This window comes from Cetorhinus maximus, chromosome 16 (genome assembly GCF_964194155.1).
Source record: "Cetorhinus maximus chromosome 16, sCetMax3.hap1.1, whole genome shotgun sequence".
Classification (NCBI taxonomy): domain Eukaryota; kingdom Metazoa; phylum Chordata; class Chondrichthyes; order Lamniformes; family Cetorhinidae; genus Cetorhinus; species Cetorhinus maximus.
This window is the reverse complement of record NC_135894.1, coordinates 61,708,017-61,731,244: the sequence shown is the minus strand read 5'-3', so window position 1 is coordinate 61,731,244 and position 23,228 is coordinate 61,708,017. Positions and strand designations below refer to the sequence as shown.

Below are 23,228 nucleotides of genomic sequence, written 5' to 3'. Positions count from 1 at the left end.
TAAGTGCTCTACTGGTCAAGCATGAGCATTGAAATTAAGACCACATCAGTCAGTGTGGTGCTTTGTAATGAGTACCAAGCTGAACAAGCTAGATAGCTGCTGATGACTCATGGCATCCCAGACAGACCGTGGATGAAGCTGGGAGTGGAACTCTTCACTATAGCAGGAACTGATTGTCTTGTCACTGTGGACTACCATTCTGATGACTGGGAGTTAGACCAGCTGACTTCAACAATGACAGGAAAGATATTAGAATGCTTGAAAACATACTTCAGTTGTTACGGGATTCCAGACATTGTGATGAGTGACAATGACCCTCAGTCCACTAGTGGAGAATTCAGCTGCTTCACAAAGGATCAGGAAATTCAACACTATTTATCATCTCCACACTATGCCCAGCTGAATGGAAAGGCTGAGGCGGCAGCGAAAATCGCCAAAGGAATCATCAAGAAACCAAGCAAATCTAGCACAGATGTACACAAGTTGACTTCGAGTGGAGAAACACACTGACTGAAGTCTAGTCCAAGGACTAATGTCATGCTGCACTCAAACTATTCTTCCAATAGCAAAAAAAATTATTGAAGCCAGAAGTAGCAACAGATGTGAGTAAAAAAAAAATCAAGGAAGCAAATGGCATGCTGGCTTTTATTGTAAGGGGATTGGAGTACAAGAATAAAGAAGTCTTGCTACTGTTGTACAGGGTTTTGGTGAGACTGCATCAGGAGTACTATGTGCAGTTTTTGGTCTTCACATTTAAGAAAGGTTATATTTGCATTGGAGGCAGTACAGCAAAGGTTCATTAAATTGGTCCCTGGGATGAGGGGGTTGGCCTTTGACGAGAGGCTGAGTAAGTTGAGTTTATATTTTCTGGATTTTAGAAGAATGAGAGGCGATCTCATTGAAACATACAAAATTCCGAAGGGGCTTTATAGGGACACTGAGAGATTGTTTACATTGGCTGGGGAATCTAAAATATGACGGCACAGTCTCAGGATAAAGGGCCAATCATTTAGGACTGAGATGAGGAGAAATTACTTCACTCAAAGGGTTGTGAACCTTTGGAATTCTCTACCCCAGAGGGTTGTGGATGCTCCGTTTTTGAATATACTTAAGGCTGGGATAGACAGATTTTTGGTGTCTCAGAAAATTAAGGGATATGGGAGTGGGCAGGAAAATGGATTTGAAGCCCAAGATCAGGAAAATCGATTTGAAGCACAAGAGACCAAGAGAGAGTCTGAGAGTGAGTGTTCAATCCCCTGTGGCATGTGCCTGACCAATCTTAGAGCCCTTTAAAGGAATAACATAGGAAATGCACTGAATATGGAATATATAGAATTTCATGCAGCATTTAATAAAATACTGCTTAAGAGATTTATGACAAAGAGAAATTAATGGGAATGTGAACACAATGACAGGGAATTGGTTCAAATCCAGAAAGCAAAGGGTAGGGCTGGAATAAAGTCTTTTGGACTGGAAGCATGATCCACAAGGGCATGTGTCAGGGCCAATCTTATTACTATACACATACCTGATCTGGATTTATCAGGCGGAATTTTATGGCCCTGCTGTGTTGGGGGCAGGGCTGTAAAATACAGTGAGTCATTCAAAAGTCCATTGACTTCGGTGGAACTGTAAAACCCCACTGGCGAAAAATTCTGTCCATCAACTGAGAGAATAACATCAAAATTTGTTGGTGACACTAAATTTGTTGCTAATGGCAAATTGTGGTGAATATTCAGAAAAACTTCAGGAATATATTAGATAGGCCAACGTGGTGAGTAGATGGGTGGCAGATGTCATTTATTGTGGAAAATGTGAAATAATACATCTTGAAAATAAAAATTAGGAAAACAAATAGACTTTAGATGATAATGTCAATAACTAACTAGTGGGTTTCCGCAGAGATCAATGCTAGAGCCTCAACTATTTACAATCTATCCTAATGTCTTGGTTGAAGTATCTGAGTGAATGTAGCCAAATTTGCTGACTATACAAAAATAAGTAGGAAAGCAAGTTCTGAGGAGGACACAAAGAGTCTACAAAGGGATATAGATAGATTAAGTGAATGGACAAAAATTTGGCAGATAGACTATTACGTGGGAAAATATGAGGTTCCCCGCTTTGGTGGGAAGAATAGAAAAGTAGAATATTATTTAAATGGAGAGAGACTGCGGAATGCTATGGTACAGAAGGACCTGGGTTTTCTCATACATGAATCGCAAAAAGTTAGCAGGCAGGCACAACAAGTAATTAAGAAGGCAAATGAAATCTTAGACTTTATTACAAGGGGGATGGGGCATAAAAGTCTTGCTACAACTGTACAGGGCATTGGGGAGACCACATCTAGAGTACTGCGTACAGTTTTGGGTTCCTTACTTAAACAGGGATATACTTGCATTGGAGACAGTTCAGAGAAAGTTCACTCGACTGATTCCTGGGATGAAGGGACTGTCTTACAAGGAAAGTTGAGCAGGCTGGGTCAATGTTCATTGGAGTTTAGAAAATGAGAGATGATCTGATTGAAACATATAAAATTCTGAGGGGGTTTGACAGGGTAGATGCTGAGAAAATGCTTTTCCTCGTGGGGGAATCTAGAACTAGAGGGTACAGTTTCAAAATAAGACGTCTCCCATTCAAGATAGAGATGAGGAGGAATTTGTTCTCTCAGAGGGTTGTTAATCTTTGGAATTCTCTACCCCAGAGAGCAGTGGAGGCTAGATCATTGTACATAGTCAAGGTTGAGTTAGACCGATTTTTGATCTACAAGGGAGTCAAGAATTATGCCGCAGGCAGGAATGAGGAGTTGAGTCCACAATCAAATCAGCCATGATCTTATTGAATGGCGAAGCAGACTTTTGGGGCCAAATGGCCTACCCTACAAGCTGGAGTGACTTGATTATTAAAGGTGGAAGGGTGGGTGGGGAGGGGGTGGGGAGTGGGGGGGTGGGCACGGCAGATGGAAATGCTGGGAGGAAGATGCAAATTGTACACACAGTAGACAATGGCCAGAGCAGCTTTGCTGACTGTGTGTAGACTGTTAGTTCCCAAGTCTTACAAGGAGGTGTTAGGAATCTCAGGCTTTATAAATGGTTATACTTTAAACTGCCTATTTAGTTCCAAGGTAGAATGATGTTTGGGTCCAGGATATAGCTAATTAGCATTTCTACTTGGATAGAAGGCCCTGTAATTCATTTTACCATGGAGATGAGCTTTAGGAAGGGAAAATTCCATAGAAAGCCACTGTAGTATCGGTTTTCTAAGATATCCCTGAGAATCACAGACACAAGAAAGTCTGCAGCCATCTGAGGGGCAGAGAATGGGAGATAGTGGAAACCTGTTCTGGACTTGAGCAGAGAACATGCTGATTCTATTGTTCACTACACAGAATATGGGTGGGAGCTCATACTCAGATTGAAGAGACTCAGTTTGTGACGATTTAAAGACTCTGGAAAATTCCCCGAGGTTGGGCTAGAGGGAAAGAATCTCCAGATTAACCCTCACAGTGAAAGTCAGTTCTGGGGTTAGAAATTACCCGGCTGAGAAAGGGAAAAGGAAGTAGGCCATCAGGATTGGAGAACATTTTTGGACTGTTCCCTGGGGAACAAAGTGTCTACCTTAAGGAATAGTGTAAAGTATAACTGTGGTGTAGGATTTTTGGTCATGTTAAAAGCCACATGGGGAGACCTTTCTGTAGTTTATGCTGTAAGTTGCTTTGAAAAGTAATGTTTAGTCATTAGTCATAGTGTTGCTTTTAGTTTGTTTATTACAATAGAAGTCATAGAATTTGAAATCTTGTTGCGTCATCTTTTCTGTCAGTCACTGGAAATTCAAACATCTTTTAAAGAAGTTATTGGTCTCTAGGGGGATTGTAACACAAAATCAATGGCCATGATTTTGTCCTCGCAGGCTCAGCGGGAGTGAGCAGGAGCGGCCGCGAAAGCGACTGCCACCTGCAATCAGCCTCTGAACGCAATTTCACATTGGCGGGCTAATTAAGGCCCGCCCAGTGTGAAATGCACGCTGCAGCACTCAACGCTACCTGAGTCGGGGCGGGAGGAGGGTGAGTGCGCGAGTTTGCGCATGCACGCGAGTGCGCGCAATGAAAGCTCCCTGAGGCACAGAGCTGCCTGAGGGAGCTGAAGATTTAAAAAATGCAAAATAAAGAATTTTAAGATGTTAAAAAACATGTCCCTTCCTGTGACTCTGTCACATGAGCAGGGACATGTTATGAATGAAATGTTAACATTTTTATTTAATTTATTTAATTTTTAATTGCTGCTAGAAACCTCATCCCGCCCGTGGATGAGGTTTCTGAAAATTTCACCTGTCCGCCAACATTGAGGTTGGATGGGCAGTGAAAAATTTAATTCCATTGGTACTTTGATGGCCTTTATATGCCTGTTAACTGTTGGCGGACGTGCTGTCGAACCCCGCACGCGCCCGCCAACCGAAATATCACGTAAGTGTACGAAGATGTCGGGATGCTTGCCTGATGCCATCGCGCGTTATTTTATGCTCTTTCGGGTTGGGGGCATGCCCACCCGACGAGCACAATATTCTGCACAATGAGTTAATGTGAATAAGCAGAAGGTGGTTCATTCGGCTGCAGTTAACCTAGTGTGTAAAGTTTTGGGCACTGCTCTATAGGAAGGATAAGAATTAATGGAGAAATTGTAGCATGGGTTTATTTGGATGTCACTGGGAATATGGATTTATAGTTGTGAGGTTTTGTTTTCCTACTAGAATTGAAAAGGTTTAGATCTTCAAGAAAATGAAAAATTGATATATTGATTCCACTGGCGAGCAAGATGATAACTAGAGGACATTTAAATGAGAACTTAGGGCCCAGGTCTTCCAGTCTCCTGATTGTACCCTCTATGATGTGCTAATGGAATACCCTGGAAGTCCTGATGCACTGACTCCATGGAAATTGCCCAGGTAGCTTGAACTTCCAATGGAAATTCTCCTGGGCCTCAGAGCCCTCTGATCAAGTCTCTGAGTCTGAGTTAGAGTTGGAGAAATTCTAATGGTTCAGACTTACACTCACCTCAATAGTTACCCAAGAAAAGTGAGACAGAAAAATCCTAGTCTAACTCCTGGGTAACTATACAACTGGCCCCTAACTCCCTCTTGATGCCCCAAACACCACCGCCCTGACTCCCTTCTAACCCCACGTGACTTCACCACCCTACCCAGCTGCCACCCTACTCAAGTACCACCCTACACAGCTGCCACTGTATCCAGCCCACTACCCAGCTGCCACCCTACCCCCTTACCCACTTACCTCACCAGACCTATCCACTTACATGCCTACACATGTACTCATTCACTCACCCATCCACCAATTCACTCATACACTCTAACACACTGAGAAGCTTTGGGACATTTAAACCTATACTTACCAGAATGCGGCAGCTAGTGCCATAAAAAGGGGTATGGCTTTTGCACAGATTTTCTCCACTTCTCCCTCTGCGGTTTCCTGCGCTGAGTTCTGCAGGATTGTCCATCAGAAGGTTGGCCAGGAAAAATTGGAGGAAGGTAAGTAGGTAGTTTTTTTGTCCAATCAGGGTCAGTTGGGCGGGTGCGGCCGGTGGGCCTGGGTGTGGTCGCCCAATGGCCTACCGCCTGCGATCGGCCCCCGATTCCATACTGGCTGGCCAGTGGTGGCGGGAGGAGCGCGAGCGCTGAAGTGTGCCCAGGCGCAGGGGTGCGCTCAGTGAAAGCCGCCTGAAAGCACAGAGCTGCCTCAGGAAGATTTTTAACATGAGAAATAAAGATTTTAAAAATAAGGAAAACATGTCCTCACGTGTGACTCTGTGAACAGGGACATGTGAAATTTGAGTTTTAAAAATTTTTATTGATTTTTTTTTTTAGTCACTGTTCAAAACCTCATCCTGCCCATGGATGAGGCTTCGCAAAAAATGCAAAGGCTACCTGGCCTATTCGCCCGCCCGCCAACCGTAAGGTTGAACGGGCAGTGAAAAATTCAATTTAATTAATTGATTAAGGAGCTTAATAGCCCTCAATCATCGGTGGGTGCGCTGCTGACTCTCGCGCGCGTCCGCCAACCGAAATATTGCGTGTGCACAATGATGTCGGGACGCTTGCCCGATGTCATCGCGCACCATTTCATGCTCGTGTGTGTTGGTCGCGCACCCACACCGAGCTGAAAATCCTGCCCATGGGTTCCGACCCTGATCAGAAAATTTGGGCCAGAGAAGATGTTTATGATGGAGAACTCTTGAAACAAGCCAAAGAAGCAAAGGCAATATATCCTTTTAAAAGGGAATTAGATTGTTCATTGAAAAAGAGGAATATTATAAAGTATGGCAGCATGAAATTAGACTATTGATAATGCAGGGAAAAATATCGGCACAAACTTAATGGACCGCATTACCTATAATATTCTATGGTTCTATAAACATCAAGAATGCATAGCACGAAAGGTCATTTGCACAGTCAGACCCGTTTCTGCTACACATATACAATTTGTTACATCATGGACTCTATACAATTTATTTAATCTACTAATGAGAAAAAAAGACTGAATAGAATCACCTTCCCCCAAAGATAAGCAAGTAAAATTCTAGTATATCTTTCTATGGCCTATGTCCTTCAACAGTTGGTTGCTATGGTACAGCTCAGAAATCATTATGCTCTACAGAGTGTTTGATCATGTCTCTTGACAATTATCCTTATTTCACCGCTGAAACCAGGTTGATCTGAGTAACGGTGGAGAATATTTCACTTTGGTCATATCCTGTCTGCCAATTATATCATTTAGAAGTAGTCACTGCTAATAAGAGAACTTTTTATCCTTTTTTAAAGCAATTTTACCTAATTAATAAACAGTAAACCTGATTTGCATCACAGTGGGAAAGAGAATAATAAAATACATAGCTGATCCAGGAAAATAAAAATGTACTTTCAATGCAAAGCCCTTTATAGCCTTCCACAACAGGAGACAGAAACAATTTACTGAAAACCAAAATAGGCAGGTGGATAATTAGGGTGGGAAGGGAAGTTTAATGTATACTTGAGCTTATTTATGCCTCTGTTATAATCACCCGGCTGGCACAAGTGAAGCACATTACATAAGGATCTCAAATGTTAATATTCCATTATCAATCCACTTACCTAGAGAGTCTTGTTGGAGATGGAATTGGAACATCAGGATGAAATCTGCGCTACTAATTTTCTGTTGAATTGAGGCCACTCTGGGCCTACTTTTGGTGTGAAAATCATAGCAGAACAAAAGCAGTAAACTCTCATTAAATCCAGTGATATGAAGCTCAACAACAGCCTTTCTTGTTTGTTTATGGGACCTGAGCATCACTGTCAACACTAGAATTTGTTGCCCATTCCTAATTGCCCTTGAGGAGCTTCAATAGAGATAGTGGTAATTGGGAAAGGAAAGCATGTGAACTGCATAGCACTTTGGTTAATCCCCAAACAGACATCAACTCATAATCCTTATTAGTACAGTAAATCTTCCTTCAATTTACTATTTAAATTAGCTTTGCTACAAGCAACACAGGCCCTCAGCTTTTTTAATTAAATTAAATGTATATCAATAATGCAACACTTCTCACAGGCATTTTCTCAGATCAGAACAAAACAAATGCACATTGCTACAGTTGACTGGCATTAGACCAATTCTAGATTTACTGCCAGATAAGTCTAATCAGAACTACAAAGTCAGTAGAGTATTCAAGTATTTACACAATAACAGGCTATATGAACATTAGTAGAAATTTGCTATGTTCCAGCTCATGACTTAACATGATAAAGAGCTGAAGCTTTGAATAAGATATTGAAATTAGTAGGATAAAATGAATTAAATATGTAACAGTATTTGGATATTTAGTTACGCACCTGTACTATCTTCATAAACTACAGTGATGGTCTTCCACTTGTAGTACTGCACCAGGTCCAAAATGGCTCGACTGATTGATGTATATTCTGGATAGAGGTTAATGTAGAATGATTCCTTCTGATCCACTATGCGATGTTTCCAACGGGTCTGGATGTGTGGAACTTCCATTGCATTAGAGATAGACTGCACCGCACTTATTGAAGAACTGTGAGAAGGTCCAAATACAGCTGCTACTCCAAGTGTAAGCTGATCACAAGCTAGTGGGTTTTAAAGAAACAGTTTAGTTTCATTATAAATCTGACATATTTGAACAGGAAGTCAAGCTTATTCAAAAATATAATTTCAGAGACTAATAACTTGGAATATACAGTACTCACCCCGCCTGGATGCTTCAAAGCTATCGTAAAGATTAATTCTTTGTACGTCGTATGTCAGTGTGGTATTAGGCATTAATGTCCTATTTCTGTTTATATTAGTGATTGCAAATTTGAAGGCCATCTCTTCAATGCTAATCGGCTCATTTTCAGTAGTTTCAAAAATACCTCCTAAAAGGAAACAGAAGCAGATTGTTCAACATGGTTTTTGCAGATTTTTTCAGACAAAAGCAATGTTCACATTTTGCAGTTTTCTTGCAAAACACAATATTTTATACATACTCATCATTGCATTTTTAATTATTCATTATTTTAGCAATGACTGGTAAAAACAAACTTTGCATTCCAAAATAAATGCATCTTGCATTTAATCATTTCTGGGATGTATTTTGATAAGAAGTGTTTAAAAGAATTATGCTGTTATATAAGATGTTCCTTCAGGTAAGATGTACAGCAGCTGAACTTCAAACCTGCCTTCTGCAGGCACAATGGCATTACCCTATTAGAGATAAAGGGCCTGATTTTTGTCTCCCGATGGAGGTATAAATCAGGTTGCGAAACACTGAGCTTAGTTTTTTTTTCAGGAAAAGCAATTTTCTTGTGCTTCCTAACCCCACACCACTTTCATGTGGCCTTTCAACGGATCAGGAAGGCTTTGGGTACAAAATTTGCATACACGTCTTCCGAGGTCGGGGTCCTCATTGTGAGGACCATAGAAAAATTATATTTCTTCCTGTACACTATTTTCGTGTGATGGTCTGGGTTTTGTAGTCCCTAAAAAAAACTACGCCTCCTTGGAGAGTTCGTAACCACAAACCTGCTGAGGAGTTGGGGGCATTCTGGACGATAAGTGTAAAATGTTTTGACACCTTCAAATTTCACTATTATATGCCGTATTGTAATGTATATGTGTTTTTATTCATCATAGGGATCTGTTCTGAAAAGGTAAGTTGACCCTTATATTGAGCACCATTGCATAATTGTCATGCATTACAGTGCTTTTCCAATTGTCAAAGGTGCCATAATGCATTAAAAAATGTAAAAGCAAATGTCCTGTCAGCCTCTCCTGTCTTCTTTTGTGCTCTGATTTAAATCGACTGACAGCTCTGGCTGTTAAAGAAAAACCCTGTTTTTGAAAGTTGAAAAAAATCTCAGCACCCGCTCTCCTCCATTGATTGACAGGCACTCTGCTTTGAAATGGAAATGGGATATCATTCTGTTCTGGCAGTTTCAGACAATGTAGCTGGAATCTTTTGTTATGAAAGCTGTAGCCATTATGAATGCTTGGCTTAATTTCAAAAGCTAACAATGGTTTCAGCTAAGCCGATGATCTATTGACCCAAAATGATTTAAACTTTTAAGAAGTTGTAATAACAAAATATGCCTTTGATGTGGTTTCTTGTTTGTTTACAAACTTAATAGCCACTTAAAGGATTATAATTTTTTTGCACTGGAGAGATTTTTTTCCAGTATCAATGATAATGTGTTTGAATTCAGGGTTTTATTAGATTGTTAGAGGTTTAATTTTTTGCAGTGATTTTAAAATAATTCCCATTGCAATTGCATGGCTCCTGAGAACTGTACATAATGCATACTGGGTGAGTGGCTATGGAGAATACAAGTGGGCATGCAGGTAACATGGGGTGGCATTGGAGATCTGAGGGAGCATAGGGTTGCATGGAGGAGGAGGGAGTAAGGGGGCATGGAGGTGACATGGACAATCTGAGGTGGCATACGATGACATTGATGATGTGAGGAGGTATGGGGTGGCATGGGTGAGAAAGATGAGGGGTTGAGGGCTTTTATGGGGCTTTTAAAAGAGCTTGTGAGCTGGGCTGCTGTGTTGAGAACCGGGGTGGGCCTTTTAACCAGGTCACACTGCACCCACACTGCTCACGCCGTCCATCGCGGCTCTCAACATGCACTGCAAACCTAACCTTTGAGTGAAAAAACAAAAATCCTAACAAAGTCATGCATGGGTCACACTGACCCATTTCAGAAGGTGGGAAAGTATGCAGGCTGGGTTTTCCTGATCCACACGAAAATCTGGGCCAAAATATCCAATTGAAACAAAACTGGGGCTTGCTTTTAAACAGTGTTTTGCTCTATATTCTGTAAGATTCATTTTCAAGGTAGACAGAACAAAGGGTTGCAGTTGTAAGGGCAGCTAGGGATGAGCAATAAATGCTGGCCAGCCAGTGATGCCACATCCCATGAACAAAGTTTTAAAAAGTCCTTAATTGCCAACTTATAAAGAATGAATGCTGTTATCTGTATCCTTTTAAAGATTAAATATAACACATAGATATATCTTATAATTTTGTTTTTATTTGTTAATTTGATAAAATATTAGAAGATCTGCCATGACATTCTAATAGGTAATCCAGGACCTGGAAGACACTTTCTGATCCTTACAGTGGCTGTGTGGCAGCCTATTGTAATACTGCAAATGTATGGATATATATTGCTTTATTAATACAACATAAAAGTATTGCTACTTAAACATATGTGCCTAACTGATGTATTTGTAATACCATTAACCTACCACTTTACAAAACTTGCCTCTGGTGCAAGTAACTTTAAATTTTGCTCTACAAACCTCTTATTCTCAGTTTATGTCCAGCTCTCTATAGCTTATTTATTTATAATGGTAATGTTGCAATGTTCCATTGACCTTGTGCATGTGGGTAGAGCTGTCACAGTAATATTATGTAAACGTGTTACCTTAAGTGGTATCACACCTGACGTTACATGACAATCAATCAACTTATCTTATGCTATTTCTTGTGAAATTTGAGTGCAATTCCAACTTTGTCACACTGCAGAAATCCTTTGTTTGGTAAATGGCAGATATATTGGATACAGGTAAGTAAAAGTCAGTTTATTTCAGATACAAATACAAATTGGAAACACAAAACCATGCTCCGAACTGTATAAATTGTAAAGAAGATGAAGGTTCACCTCCAGTGGACAATTCCTGCAGTAGTGGATTACCAACGGCCTGATGGCCATTGTTTGTCATCAAGCAATTGAGCAGCATATAGTCACAAGTGCAAGAGCTCATGTTTCTGGAGCTGATGAGCTATAGGTAGTTTGAGGAACAGATTCACACTACTGTACTTTGGCTGCAGTAGAAAAAAGAAATGTGAACTGATGGGCACACAAAAAACATGAACCATAAGGATTGCAAACTCTGGTTGAATGCTATTGAACGTCTTATGACCCCCTGACTCCAATTGCCCTGCTAAACAGCCTTTTCTTCTTTTCTTTTTTTTTCTTTTGGATTTCCAGCATCCGCAGCAGTTTTTTGTTTTTATCTCTGTGTTTAATTGACTGCCACTCCTCTTCAAGAAATGCCTAACTTGAAGAAGTATTGCTCTGCTCTCCGACAGGATTTCCGCCTGTCTCTTCTGCCTTGTTCACCTTCATTGCTTTCCATTTCTCTCCTGGTGTTTGACAAGGTGTTTACTAAAACCCGCTTTCACAGCCATATTTCCTTTCTCAGTGACTGTCTCCGTCTCCGACTCACCCCACGTGGATTTCAACTGAAATTCCATCCCTCTTGTTTCGAACCCACCCAGGATTACAGCTATCTCCAGGACATCAAACGTTTCTCAGACTGCTGTTCCCGTCGCATTCTGAGATCCACACTCAGTGCCATGCGCCGCCATATGAACACACTTGACCTCTCCCTCCAGCAGCACCGCCGCACCCTTTTTCAAAGCTGCACGTGCCCCCAGTTTCATTTTATTCTTCGTCTCATCCGACGCCTCAACAAGAAACTTTTTCTCTTTCTCTCAAGTGCTAAGGAACGCAAGCTCCCACAACTCATCGACACCAACACCCATCTGGGACCCTCCACCCCTGCTTGTCCCCACCCCATCTTCCAATACCAGCCCCAGCCGCGTATTCACTATACCCCCTGACCTTCCCCTCTCCGATGCTGAACGTTCAGTTCTCAGCAAAGAACTTAGTTTCATACCCTTATGCCCTCATCTCAATGAATTTCGGGCTCGGCACAATGCTGAACTCTTCTGCCGCCGTCTTCGTCTCCGTGCTCACTTCTTTGGGCAGGAGTCCTCTCCCCGTTCAATGGATCCTATTACCCACCTCCAATATTCTCCCTCCACTTGGACCCCTCCCTCTGGGTTCTTACCTTCTCTTGATCTTTTCATTGAGAACTGTCGGCGTGACATTAGTCGTCTCAATTTCTCTGCTCCTCTCACCCATTCTAATCTGTCTCTCTCTGAACTTACTGCACTCCGTTCTCTCAGGTCCAACCCCATCATTGTCATCAAACCCGCTGACAAGGGTGGTGCTGTTGTTGTCTGGCGCACTGACCTCTACCTCGCGGAGGCTGAGCGTCAACTCGCAGACACTTCCTCCTACCTCTCCCTGGACCTTGACCCCACCACTGAACATCAAGCCATTGTTTCCAGGACTGTCACTGACCTCATCTCCTCTGGAGATCTTCCTCCCACACCTTCCAACCTGATAGTCGCCCAACTTCGGATGGCCCGCTTCTACCTCCTATCCAAAATCCACAAACAGAACTGTCCCGGCAGACCGATCGTGTCAGCCTGCTCCTGCCCCACGGAACTCATTTCTCGTTATCTTGACTCCCTTCTCTCTCCCCTTGTCCAGTCCCTTCCCACCTACATCCGTGATTCCTCTGACACCTTACGTCACATCAACAATTTCCAGTTCCCTGGCCCCAACCGCCTCCTCTTCACCATGGACGTCCAATCCCTCTACACCTCCATTCCCCACCAGGATGGTCTGAGGGCCCTTAGCTTCTTCCTTGAACAGAGGCCCGAACAATCCCCATCCACCACTACTCTCCTCCGTCTGGCTGAACTTGTTCTCACACTGAACAATTTCTCCTTAAACTCCTCTCACTTCCTCCAAATAAAAGGTGTGGCTATGGGTACCCGCATGGGCCCCAGCTATGCCTGTCTCTTTATGGGGTATGTGGAACATTCCTTGTTCCAGTCCTACTCCGGCCCCCTCCCACAACTCCTTCTCCGGTACATCGATGATTACTTCGGTGCGGCTTCATGTTCTCGTCGGGACCTGGAAAAATTTATGAATTTTGCTTCCAATCTCCACCCCTCCATCATTTTCACATGGTCTATCTCTAACACTTCCCTTCCCTTCCTTGACCTCTCTCTCTCAATTTCTGATGATAGACTGTCCACCAATATCCATTACAAGCCTACCGACTCCCACAGCTACCTCGACTACAGCTCCTCACACCCTGCTTCCTGTAAGGACTCCATCCCATTCTCTCAGTTCCTTCGCCTCTGTCGCATCTGTTCTGATGATGCCACTTTCAAAAACAGTTCCTCTGACATGTCCTCCTTCTTCCTTAACTGAGGTTTTCCACCCACGGTCGTTGACAGGGCCCTCAACCGTGTCCGGCCCATTTCCCGCGCATCCGCCCTCACGCCTTCTCCTCCCTCCCAGAAACATGATAGGGTCCCCCTTGTCCTCACTTATCACCCCACCAGCCTCCGCATTCAAAGGATCATCCTCCGCCATTTCCGCCAACTCCAGCATGATGCCACCACCAAACACATCTTCCCTTCACCCCCCCGGCAGCATTCCGCAGGGATCGTTCCCTCCAAGACACCCTGGTCCACTCCTCCATCACCCCATACTCCTCAACCCCCAACTATGGCACCTCCCCATGCCCACGCAGAAGATGCAACACCTGCCCCTTCACTTCCTCTCTCCTCACCGTCCAAGGGCCCAAACACTCCTTTCAAGTGAAGCAGCATTTCACTTGCATTTCCCCTAACTTAGTCTACTGCATTCGTTGCTCCCAATGCGGTCTCCTCTACATTGGGGAGACCAAACGCAAACTGGGTGACCGCTTTGCAGAACACCTGCGGTCTGTCCGCAAGAAAGACCCAAACCTCCCTGTCGCTTGCCATTTTAACACTCCATCCTGTTCTCTTGCCCACATGTCTGTCCTTGGCTTGCTGCATTCCAGTGAAGCCCAACGCAAACTGGAGGAACAGCACCTCATCTTCCGACTAGGCACTTTACAGCCTTCCGGGCTGAATATTGAATTCAACAACTTCAGATCTTAAACTCCCTCCCCCATCCCCACCTCCATTTCCATTTCTTCCCCCTCCCTTTTGTTTTTTCCAATAATTTATATAGATTTTTCTTTCCCCACCTATTTCCATTATTTTAAATCTATAACTGTAATACCCTGTCAGTCTTTCCACCCCACCCCGACTAGAGCTGTACTTTGAGTGTCCTGCCATCCATTCTTAATTAACACATTCTTTTAGATAATATCACCACCTTTAACACCTCTTTGATCCTTTGTCTGTAACATCTTTTGATTATCTGCTCCTATCACTGCTTGCTTGTCCCTACAACCACCCCCCTCCCCCCAACTTCTCTCCCCCCCCCAACCCCTCCCACCTTAAACCAGCTTATATTTCACCCCTCTCCTAACTTCACTCAGTTCTGCTGAAGGGTCATGAGGACTCGAAATGTCAACTCTTTTCTTCTCCGCCGATGCTGCCAGACCTGCTGAGTTTTTCCAGGTAGTTCTGTTTTTGTTTTGGATTTCCAGCATCCGCAGGATTTTTTTGTTTTTAGCCTTTTCTTCCCCCCATCTCCAATATTTTCTTTATAATAAGTTAAATGAAAAAACTTTTTTATGCTCTATGTTTCTCCTCTCCTGGGTTGCTTGCAGTAGTGTCCAGGAGATTAATCCTTAAATCCTGGAGATTCCAGGACAATCAGACAAGTTGACAACCCTAGATGGAATGGGTGACGTGGTGTTTCTTTGTTCATGATAAAGATCTGATGTAGCAAGGTTTCTTCTTCTCCACACATGGAACATAATCTCAGATAGGACCCATAGCATACTCTCAACACTTCGTTCGCTTGCTAAGAGAAAACTAAACTTATGCCCCCCGTATAGTGACCAAAAGAAATTCAGGATAGTAGAGCACTATTACTTCCCTTTGGCAAACTAAACAGAAATACCAAGACAACAAACCTTCATTCAACTACCTCCCCAGGCTGAGAAATATTGAAATAGGAACTGAAATTGAAAATTCACTCGTTATACTGAGCAGAAATTACAGACCGGACCAGAAACCAGAAACCCACACCAAATCTTCACCCCTCCAACCACCACTAAACTAAACATAAATTCCAGCTTAGGAACAGAAACCCTGAATAGAAATTCAATAATTGCTGCGCACAGCACAACACCCCCAAAACCCTACAAAGGTTTGAATTGGGTCTGAAATCCCCCATTGGATTCCTTCCCCAATATTGAATAGAAAGAGCAATAAACCGCCAGCACTGACCACCCTCTCCACGCACAGCAATATCACAAATGTATCTCCAGCCCACAGTGGATTCACCTGCCTTACCACCACTCCTCACTGAAGGTGAGATAGCAGTGTAAGAAATTGGGGTCTTGATTAAACAGATATTTTCTGCATAATATAATGCCCCCTAAAAAGCTTTCTAAAAAGGCAACAATTATTAAAGTCTGTGGAAACAGGCAAAGTTACTTAGTTCTAGACTGCCATGATGACCTTCCTAAGCCGATAGAATGGTATCTTCTGTACCCCCTTACCTATGCAAGTGCTTAGAAAGGGCCAAGATATCACCCTCAGCAAGATGTAAACCAAAAAGCTGACCTCAAGCAGTGTGATACACAGGGAGGGTGGTGACCACCCTGACGTTTGGAGTACCTGTTCTGTATCCGTTGGTCAGAATAATTAGATAGACGATTGATACTGGGTAAGCTAACAGCCCCCCCAGAAAAGGTATATAACTCCTGGTGCTACACTGGTGGTAGGGAGCTCAGGTACTGCTGAGGTTCTGGTGAGGTGGCAGTACTTGTTGGGCAGCTGCCTTCTTCAGGTGGAAGATGGACCAGTGGACAAGGAGGAGGATGGTGAGATCAACATATGCTGTGCCAACTACTTGTCTGCCGTCTGGAACCAGTAAACCACAACTGTCACGGGTCGTATACTTTTTCTGACTAATTAGTTAATGTATCATATCTAAACTGTTGTTTCTTAATAAACTTAGTAAACCATCTTAAAATTACTTATGGTTAGTTGACTGCCTATTTAGGTGTGGCCCCGAACCCTGAAATCTTACAGCATGCTGCCCCACATACTTGCTATCTTTCTCCCAAATTCAAGAAAGGAAGTTCTAACCCGCACAACCCTTGCTGCAAAGAGTAATTCTGTGTTTGGTGCAAACCACCATGCCCCTTCCCTTCTCCTCTTACACTCTCCTCAACAACTGCACTGCGTAAAGTTTTGATCTCCTTATCTAAGGAAGGATATACTTGCCATGAAGGCAGCACAGTGAAGGTTCACCAGATTGGTTCCTGGGATGAGAGGGTTGTTCTATGATAAGTAAATTGGGCCTAGACTCTGGAGTTTGCAACAATGAGAGGTGAAAACAAAAAGCTAAAAGCTACTGCGGATGCTGGAAATCCAAAACAAAATAAAAACAGAATTACCTGGAAAAACTCAGCAAGTCTGGCAGCATCGGCGGAGAAGAAATCAGTCAACGTTTCGAGCCCTCATGGCTCTTCGGGAGAGGTGATCTCATTAAAACATATAAGATTCTGAACGGACTTGACAGGTTCGACACTGAGGGGTTGTTTCCCCTGGCTGGGAAATCTAAAGCAACAGGGGAACAGTCTAGGGATTGATAATTTAGGACTAAGATGAGGAGAAATTTCCTCACTCAAAGGATTGTGAATCTTTGGAATTCTGTATTTCAGAGGGCTGTGGATGTTTAGTATATTCAAGGCTGAGATAGATAGATTTTTGTACTCTAGGGGAATCAAAGGATATGGGGATCAGGCGGTAAAGTGGAGTTGAAGTCAGGGATCAGCCATGATTTTATTCAATGGTGGATCAGGCCCGAGGGACCATTTGACCTACGCCTGCTGCTATTTCTTATGCTCTTAATAGTTGAATGGAGCCAACTCTGGCTCAGCAATATTCATTTCCCACATTGACTATTGTTTTGGTGAATAAAATCCACACCCTCCAGCTGAAAACTACCCCCTCACCCATTGAGCATTAGCTTGATGACCAGGATAAGCCTCTTCACCTGAACATATCTCCCTCTCTTTCCCCTATCCTTCTTTTCCTCCCCCAACATCCTCCTTCACCCTATGTTAGGTCTTGACCTGTTCTGATGAAACTTCTTGTCGTGATTCCTAAAATTAAGTGGCTGGTTTCATGGGTGAGCTAAGTGACATTTTAATGCAAATTTTGTCCCTTCCCACCTACATCCGTGATTCCTCTGACACCCTACATCATATCAACAATTTCCAGTTCCCTGGCCCCAACCGCTTCCTCTTCACCATGGACGTCCAATCCCTCTACACCTCCATCCCCCACTAGGATGGTCTGAGGGCCCTTAGCTTCTTCCTTGAACAGAGGCCCGAACAATCCCCATCCACCACTACTCTCCTCCGTCTGGCTGAACTTGTTCTCACACTGAACAATTTCTCCTTAAACTCCTCACTTCCTCCAAATAAAAGGTGTGACGATGGGTACCCGCATGGGCCCCAGCTATGCCTGTCTCTTTATGGGGTATGTGGAACATTCCTTGTTCCAGTCCTACTCCGGCCCCCTCCCACAACTCTTTCTCCGGTACATCGATGATTACTTCGGTGCTGCTTCATGTTCTCGTCTGGACCTGGAAAATTTTATTAATTTTGCTTCCAATTTCCACCCCTCCATCATTTTCACATGGTCTATCTCTAACACTTCCCTTCCCTTCCTTGACCTCTCTGTCTCAATTTCTGGTGATAGACTGTCCACCAATATTCATTACAAGCCTACTGACTCCCACAGCTACCTCGACTACAGCTCCTCACACCCCACTTCCTGTAAGGACTCCATCCCATTCTCTCAGTTCCTTTGCCTCCGTCGCATCTGTTCTGATGATGCCACTTTCAAAAACAGTCCCTCTGACATGTCCTCCTTCCTTAACCGAGGTTTTCCACCCACGATGGTTGACGGCCCTCAACCGTGTCCGGCCCATCTCCCGCACATCCACCCTCACACCTTCTTCTCCCTCCCAGAAACATGATAGGGTCCCCCTTGTCCTCACTTATCACCCCACCAGCCTCCGCATTCAAAGGATCATCCTCCGCCATTTCCGCCAACTCCAGCATGATGACACCACCAAACACATCTTCCCTTCACCCCCCCGGCGGCATTCCGTAGGGATCGTTCTCTCCATGACACCTTGGTCCACTCCTCCATCACCCCCTACACCTCAACCCCCTCCCACGGCACCTTCCCATGCCCACGCAGAAGATGCAACACCTGCCCCTTTACTTCCCCTCTCCTGACCGTCCAAGGGCCCAAACACTCATTTCAAGTGAAGCAGCATTTCACCTGTACTTCCCTCAACTTAGTCTACTGCATTCGTTGCTCCCAATGCAGTTTCCTCTACATTGGAGAGACCAAACGCAGACTGGGTGACCGCTTTGCAGAACACCTTCGTTCTGTCCGCAAGCATTACCCAGACCTCCCTGTCACTTGCCATTTCAACACTCCACCCTGCTCTCATGCCCACATGTCCGTCCTTGACTTGCTGCATTGTTCCAGTGAAGCTCAACGCAAACTGGAGGAACAGCACCTCATCTTCTGACTAGGCACTTTACAGTCTTCCGGACTGAATATTGAGTTCAACAATTTTAGATCATGAACTCTCTCCTCCATCCCCACCCCCTTTCTGATTTTTCCCCCTCCTTTTTGTTTTTTCCAATAATTTATATAGATTTTTCTTTTCCCACCTATTTCCATTATTTTTAAATGTATTTCCATCCATTGTTTTATCTCTACCTTTTAGCCTTTTTCGATTCCATCACCCCACCCCCACTAGGGCTATCTGTACCTTGCTCGTCCTGCTTTCTACCCTTAATTAGCACATTCCTTTAGATAATATCACCACCTTCAACACCTCTTTGTCCTTTTGTCTGTGACATCTTTTGGTTATCTCCACCTATCACTGGCCGTCTATCCAGCTCTCTTGTCCCAACCCCCCCACCCTTAAACCAGCTTATATTTCACCACTTTTCTATTTTTCCTTAGTTCTGTTGAAGAGTCATGCGGACTCGAAACGTTAACTGTGCTCCTCTCCACAGATGCCGCCAGACCTGCTGAGTTTTTCCAGGTATTTTTGTTTTTGTTTTCAATTTAATTTTTGTTTGTGTTCTGCCAGAAGTGTTATTTATACTTTACATTGAGCTTTATCAGATTATAGGATGCCTGGAGCCACATTAAAAAATAAATTCACCGATATAATTGGCTGAAATAGTTCATTTGAAATGATTCCTTGTCTATTGAGCATTTCCTGAGCTAAATCTCAGTAAATCAGCAGATTTAAGTTCCTTATTTGAGCTAATTAGAAAAGCTTGATGCTTGCTGTTTTCTGCTACAGGAAGATTTAATATGCTAACTTACCCACTGAAAATGTGATCACAATTCACAAGACTTTTAATTGTATGCATTTTTGTTTCACTTGTGAGCACTGATGATATCAGATTGGAGGAGCTACACTCCTAACAATGTGTAGCTTCTTAAATTAATTAAAGTTTCCTGAGTTAATAACTATGGCTGGGATTTTACAGGACCCTGCAGGAAAGGGGAGGAGGAACTGGAAGCAGGTGGCAAAGGTCCTCCACCCCAATTCCCATTCACGATGCAATCCCGCACCAACCCGGGCACCCAGTGGCTGGGAGGCAGGCTTTGAGGCAACAGCCGTGTTGTGACCTGACATGGAAGGAAGCGTTGATCCCATGCTTAAAAATCCAACAGCACCTGAACCCTGATCCTAACAACCTTTGCCTCAGTGAAGCACTCTGTAAGCATTATGAAAAGACAAAGGCCTGTCAGAAACAGGACTTAGCAACACCCCTCACATCCAGGAACCTTCACCTCCTTCCACACACCCGTAAGGAGCTATGTTACAATGATGAGAGAAGATGAATGAGAAGCATCTTGGAGAGGAGCTATAGCTATCTCCTGATTGTGTAAAAGACTTTTGAAGGAAAGACTCCTTTTTGTAAATTCGTTCATGGGATGTGGGCGTCGCTGACTAGGCCAGCATTTATTGCTCATCCCTAATGGTCCTTGTCCAGAAGGCATTTAAGAGCCAACCGCATTGCTGTGGGTCTGGAGTCACAAGTAGGCCAGACAAGGACAACAGATTTCCTTCCCTAAAGGACATTAGTTAACCAGATGGGTTTTTACAACAATCAGCAAAGGTTTCATGGTCATCATCAGACTTTTAATTCCAGATTTTTATTGAATTAAAATTCCAACATATGCTGTGGCAGGATGCAAACCCAGGTCCCCAAGCACTACCCTAGGCCTCTGGATTACTAGTCCAGCAACAATACCACTATGCCATTGGTTCCCCAGGAAGAGTGCTTCTAGAGTAAGAAAACCAATGTTTCTCGAGATAACTCAACAATAACAGATGGTGGCAGCAGTGACTATACCCACAAAGGAACAGTAAGAGACAATGGGAAGCTGCCTGAAGAGAAGCCTAGCAGCAACAGAGAGAAGTGGGTAAAGGACTTCAAGGCCAACCCAACAGTCACACAAGAGAAGGAAACAAATAAGGACAGCCTAACGACTAGCAAGGCAAGCAGCGTTGGAAATGGCGACCTTCACCCAGGGTGAGCAATTACTTCTACCCTACATCTCCCAGAATCGTTCCAAAATGTAGAGGACCCAGGCAGGCTGAGCAATGGCAAATCTGGAGAAGGCATTTCATCTGGTACCCCAACGTTTCAGGTTTTGTGAGTAAGAGTAACAAAGACCAGGTTAGCACTTTGTTATATGCTGTCAGTAGCATCACAGATGACTTGCTGGCCAGAAAGAGGGTGAGCGAAGAGCCAGCCTTCTATGCAGATGTCATCAGAGCCTTTGACTCATCCATTGAAACATTGTCTGGGATTTTCCATGCCCACCAGTGTCGGGTTTGTTAGGTGGCGTGAGCGGACAATATGGCAAGAAGGCCAAAAATCAGTTTCACAACGTCGTGAAACCAGTTTGCGGTCATCCGCTCTGTCTGCCAATGGCAGGCCACATTCCCCGCCAGCAGACGCCATCATAATACATCAGCATATCATTATAAGGCCAGCCTGCCAGGGTCATCTCCCCTGCTGGATCTTCTGGCCACATTGGCGGGAAAACACGCCAACATGTTTCACAGCAGCATATATAAGGTGTGCACTTGGTGGGCTGCATTTCGCTCGGAACTTCAAGGTTTGTTTGCTTACCTTGCTTTGGGCAGCACTCGCAGTCATCAGTACCAGGCTTCACAGACAGCACCACACCACTTTTAGGGGGGATCACGGGTAGGTCTCTACCTCCCAGATCAGCCACATGTAGGTGGCTTTTCAATGGCTGCAGAGCTAGGGCTTGCTTGAGGAAGGAGGAGAAATGGCCTCAAGCATGAGAAGAGGCTGCAGGACAAGGGCTATACTGGGGAAGGAGAGTATCCCAGGCTGTGTGGGGGGGGGGGGGCACATGTTGATCTGTGCACATGGCCTCGAGATGGTGAGGGCTGAAGAGACAGTCTCCAGAGGAGATGAGGCCAGATGGACATGTGAGGGTATGTGTGTGAGAATGGGTGGTGATGTCCCTTGAGCTGGCAGTGAGTGAGATGCCAGTGTATGTGTGATGGACTTGAGTGTGTGAGTTTAGAATGATGAGATGGTTGCCATACCCTGGCTGCACGGATGAGATCATTCATCCTCTATCTGTGTTGGATGGCCAACCTCTTCTGTGCAGCATTGACACTGATCACCACTGCCATCGCCTACCAAGCTGAAGTGATAATGTTGCTGTTCCTCCTGCGAGGAGCAGGGGTAGAGGACATCACAGCGGGCCTCCATGGCTTCCAAAAGGTGGTCGATGGCTGCAGTCTTCTTGCCTTTCGGGGCGATGTCTTCTCTGCTGCAGTCCTGGGCTGGAAGCATTGAGAGCGGCTGTACTTTAAATGTGATATCTAGTGTGATGAAGTGTCGAGGTGATGGCGTAGCAGGTGTATCCCGGGAATGCATAATTAATGCGGTGGGTTTAGGATGATACAGCATGAAAAGCTGCCATTGCGTCGTTTTATCCACCCGCTACCGCACTTAGTGCAAACCTAGGACGATTTGTTGTCAACATGGATTTGGTGCAACGGAAGTCATGTTTGACAAATTTGCTAGAGTTTTTTGAGGATATAACAAGCAGAGTTGATAAAGAAGAACCAGTAGATGTAGTGTATTTGGATTTCCAGAAGGCATTCAATAAGGTGCCACATAAAAGGTCATTGCACAAGATAGGAGCTCACGGTATTGAGGGTAATGTATTGGCATGGATTGAAGATTGGTTAACACACAGAAGACAGAGAGTCGGGATTAATGGGTCTTTTTCAGGTTGGAAAGACATAACTAGTGGAGTGCCACAAGGATTAGGCCTAGGGCCTCAGTTATTTACTATCTATATTAATAACTTGGAGGAGAGGGCAGAGTGTAATGTATCCAGATTTGCTGATGATACAAAAATAGGTGGAGGGCATGTTGTGATGAGGACATAAGGAATCTGCAAGGTGATATAAACAGGTTGAGTGAGTAGGCAAAACATTGGCAGATGGAGTTTAAAGTAGGAAAGTGTGAGGTCATGCACTTTGGTCGGAAGAATCAAAAGGCAGACTACTATTTAAATGGAGAGAGAATCCAAAAAAATGCAGCACAGAGGGATCTGGGTGCTCTTGTGCATGAAACACAAAAAATTAGCATTTAGGTGCAGCAAGTAATTAAGAAGGCAAATTGAATTTTGGCCTGTATTGCTAGGGGGTTGGAGTTTAAAAATAGGGAAGTTTTGTTACAACTGTACAGGGTGTTGGTGAGGCCGCACCTGGAGTACTGTGTACAGTTTTGGTCCCCATAT

At 43.9% G+C, this 23,228-nt stretch overlaps 1 protein-coding gene across 3 annotated transcripts in view; it reads right to left on the bottom strand.

Annotated features, from left to right (window-relative positions):
* The window catches only part of LOC144691614 (glutamate receptor ionotropic, kainate 1), a 378,270-nt gene that overhangs the window by 157,518 nt on the left and 197,524 nt on the right, over positions 1-23,228 (bottom strand). For all 3 annotated transcript variants that reach the window (XM_078559883.1, XM_078559884.1, XM_078559885.1), the window contains exons 2-3: positions 8,254-8,421; positions 7,876-8,133 (exon numbers count right to left, since the gene is read on the bottom strand). In XM_078559883.1, coding sequence (XP_078416009.1) covers positions 7,876-8,133; positions 8,254-8,421 — 426 coding nt within the window. The remainder of the gene's footprint in view (positions 1-7,875; positions 8,134-8,253; positions 8,422-23,228) is intronic.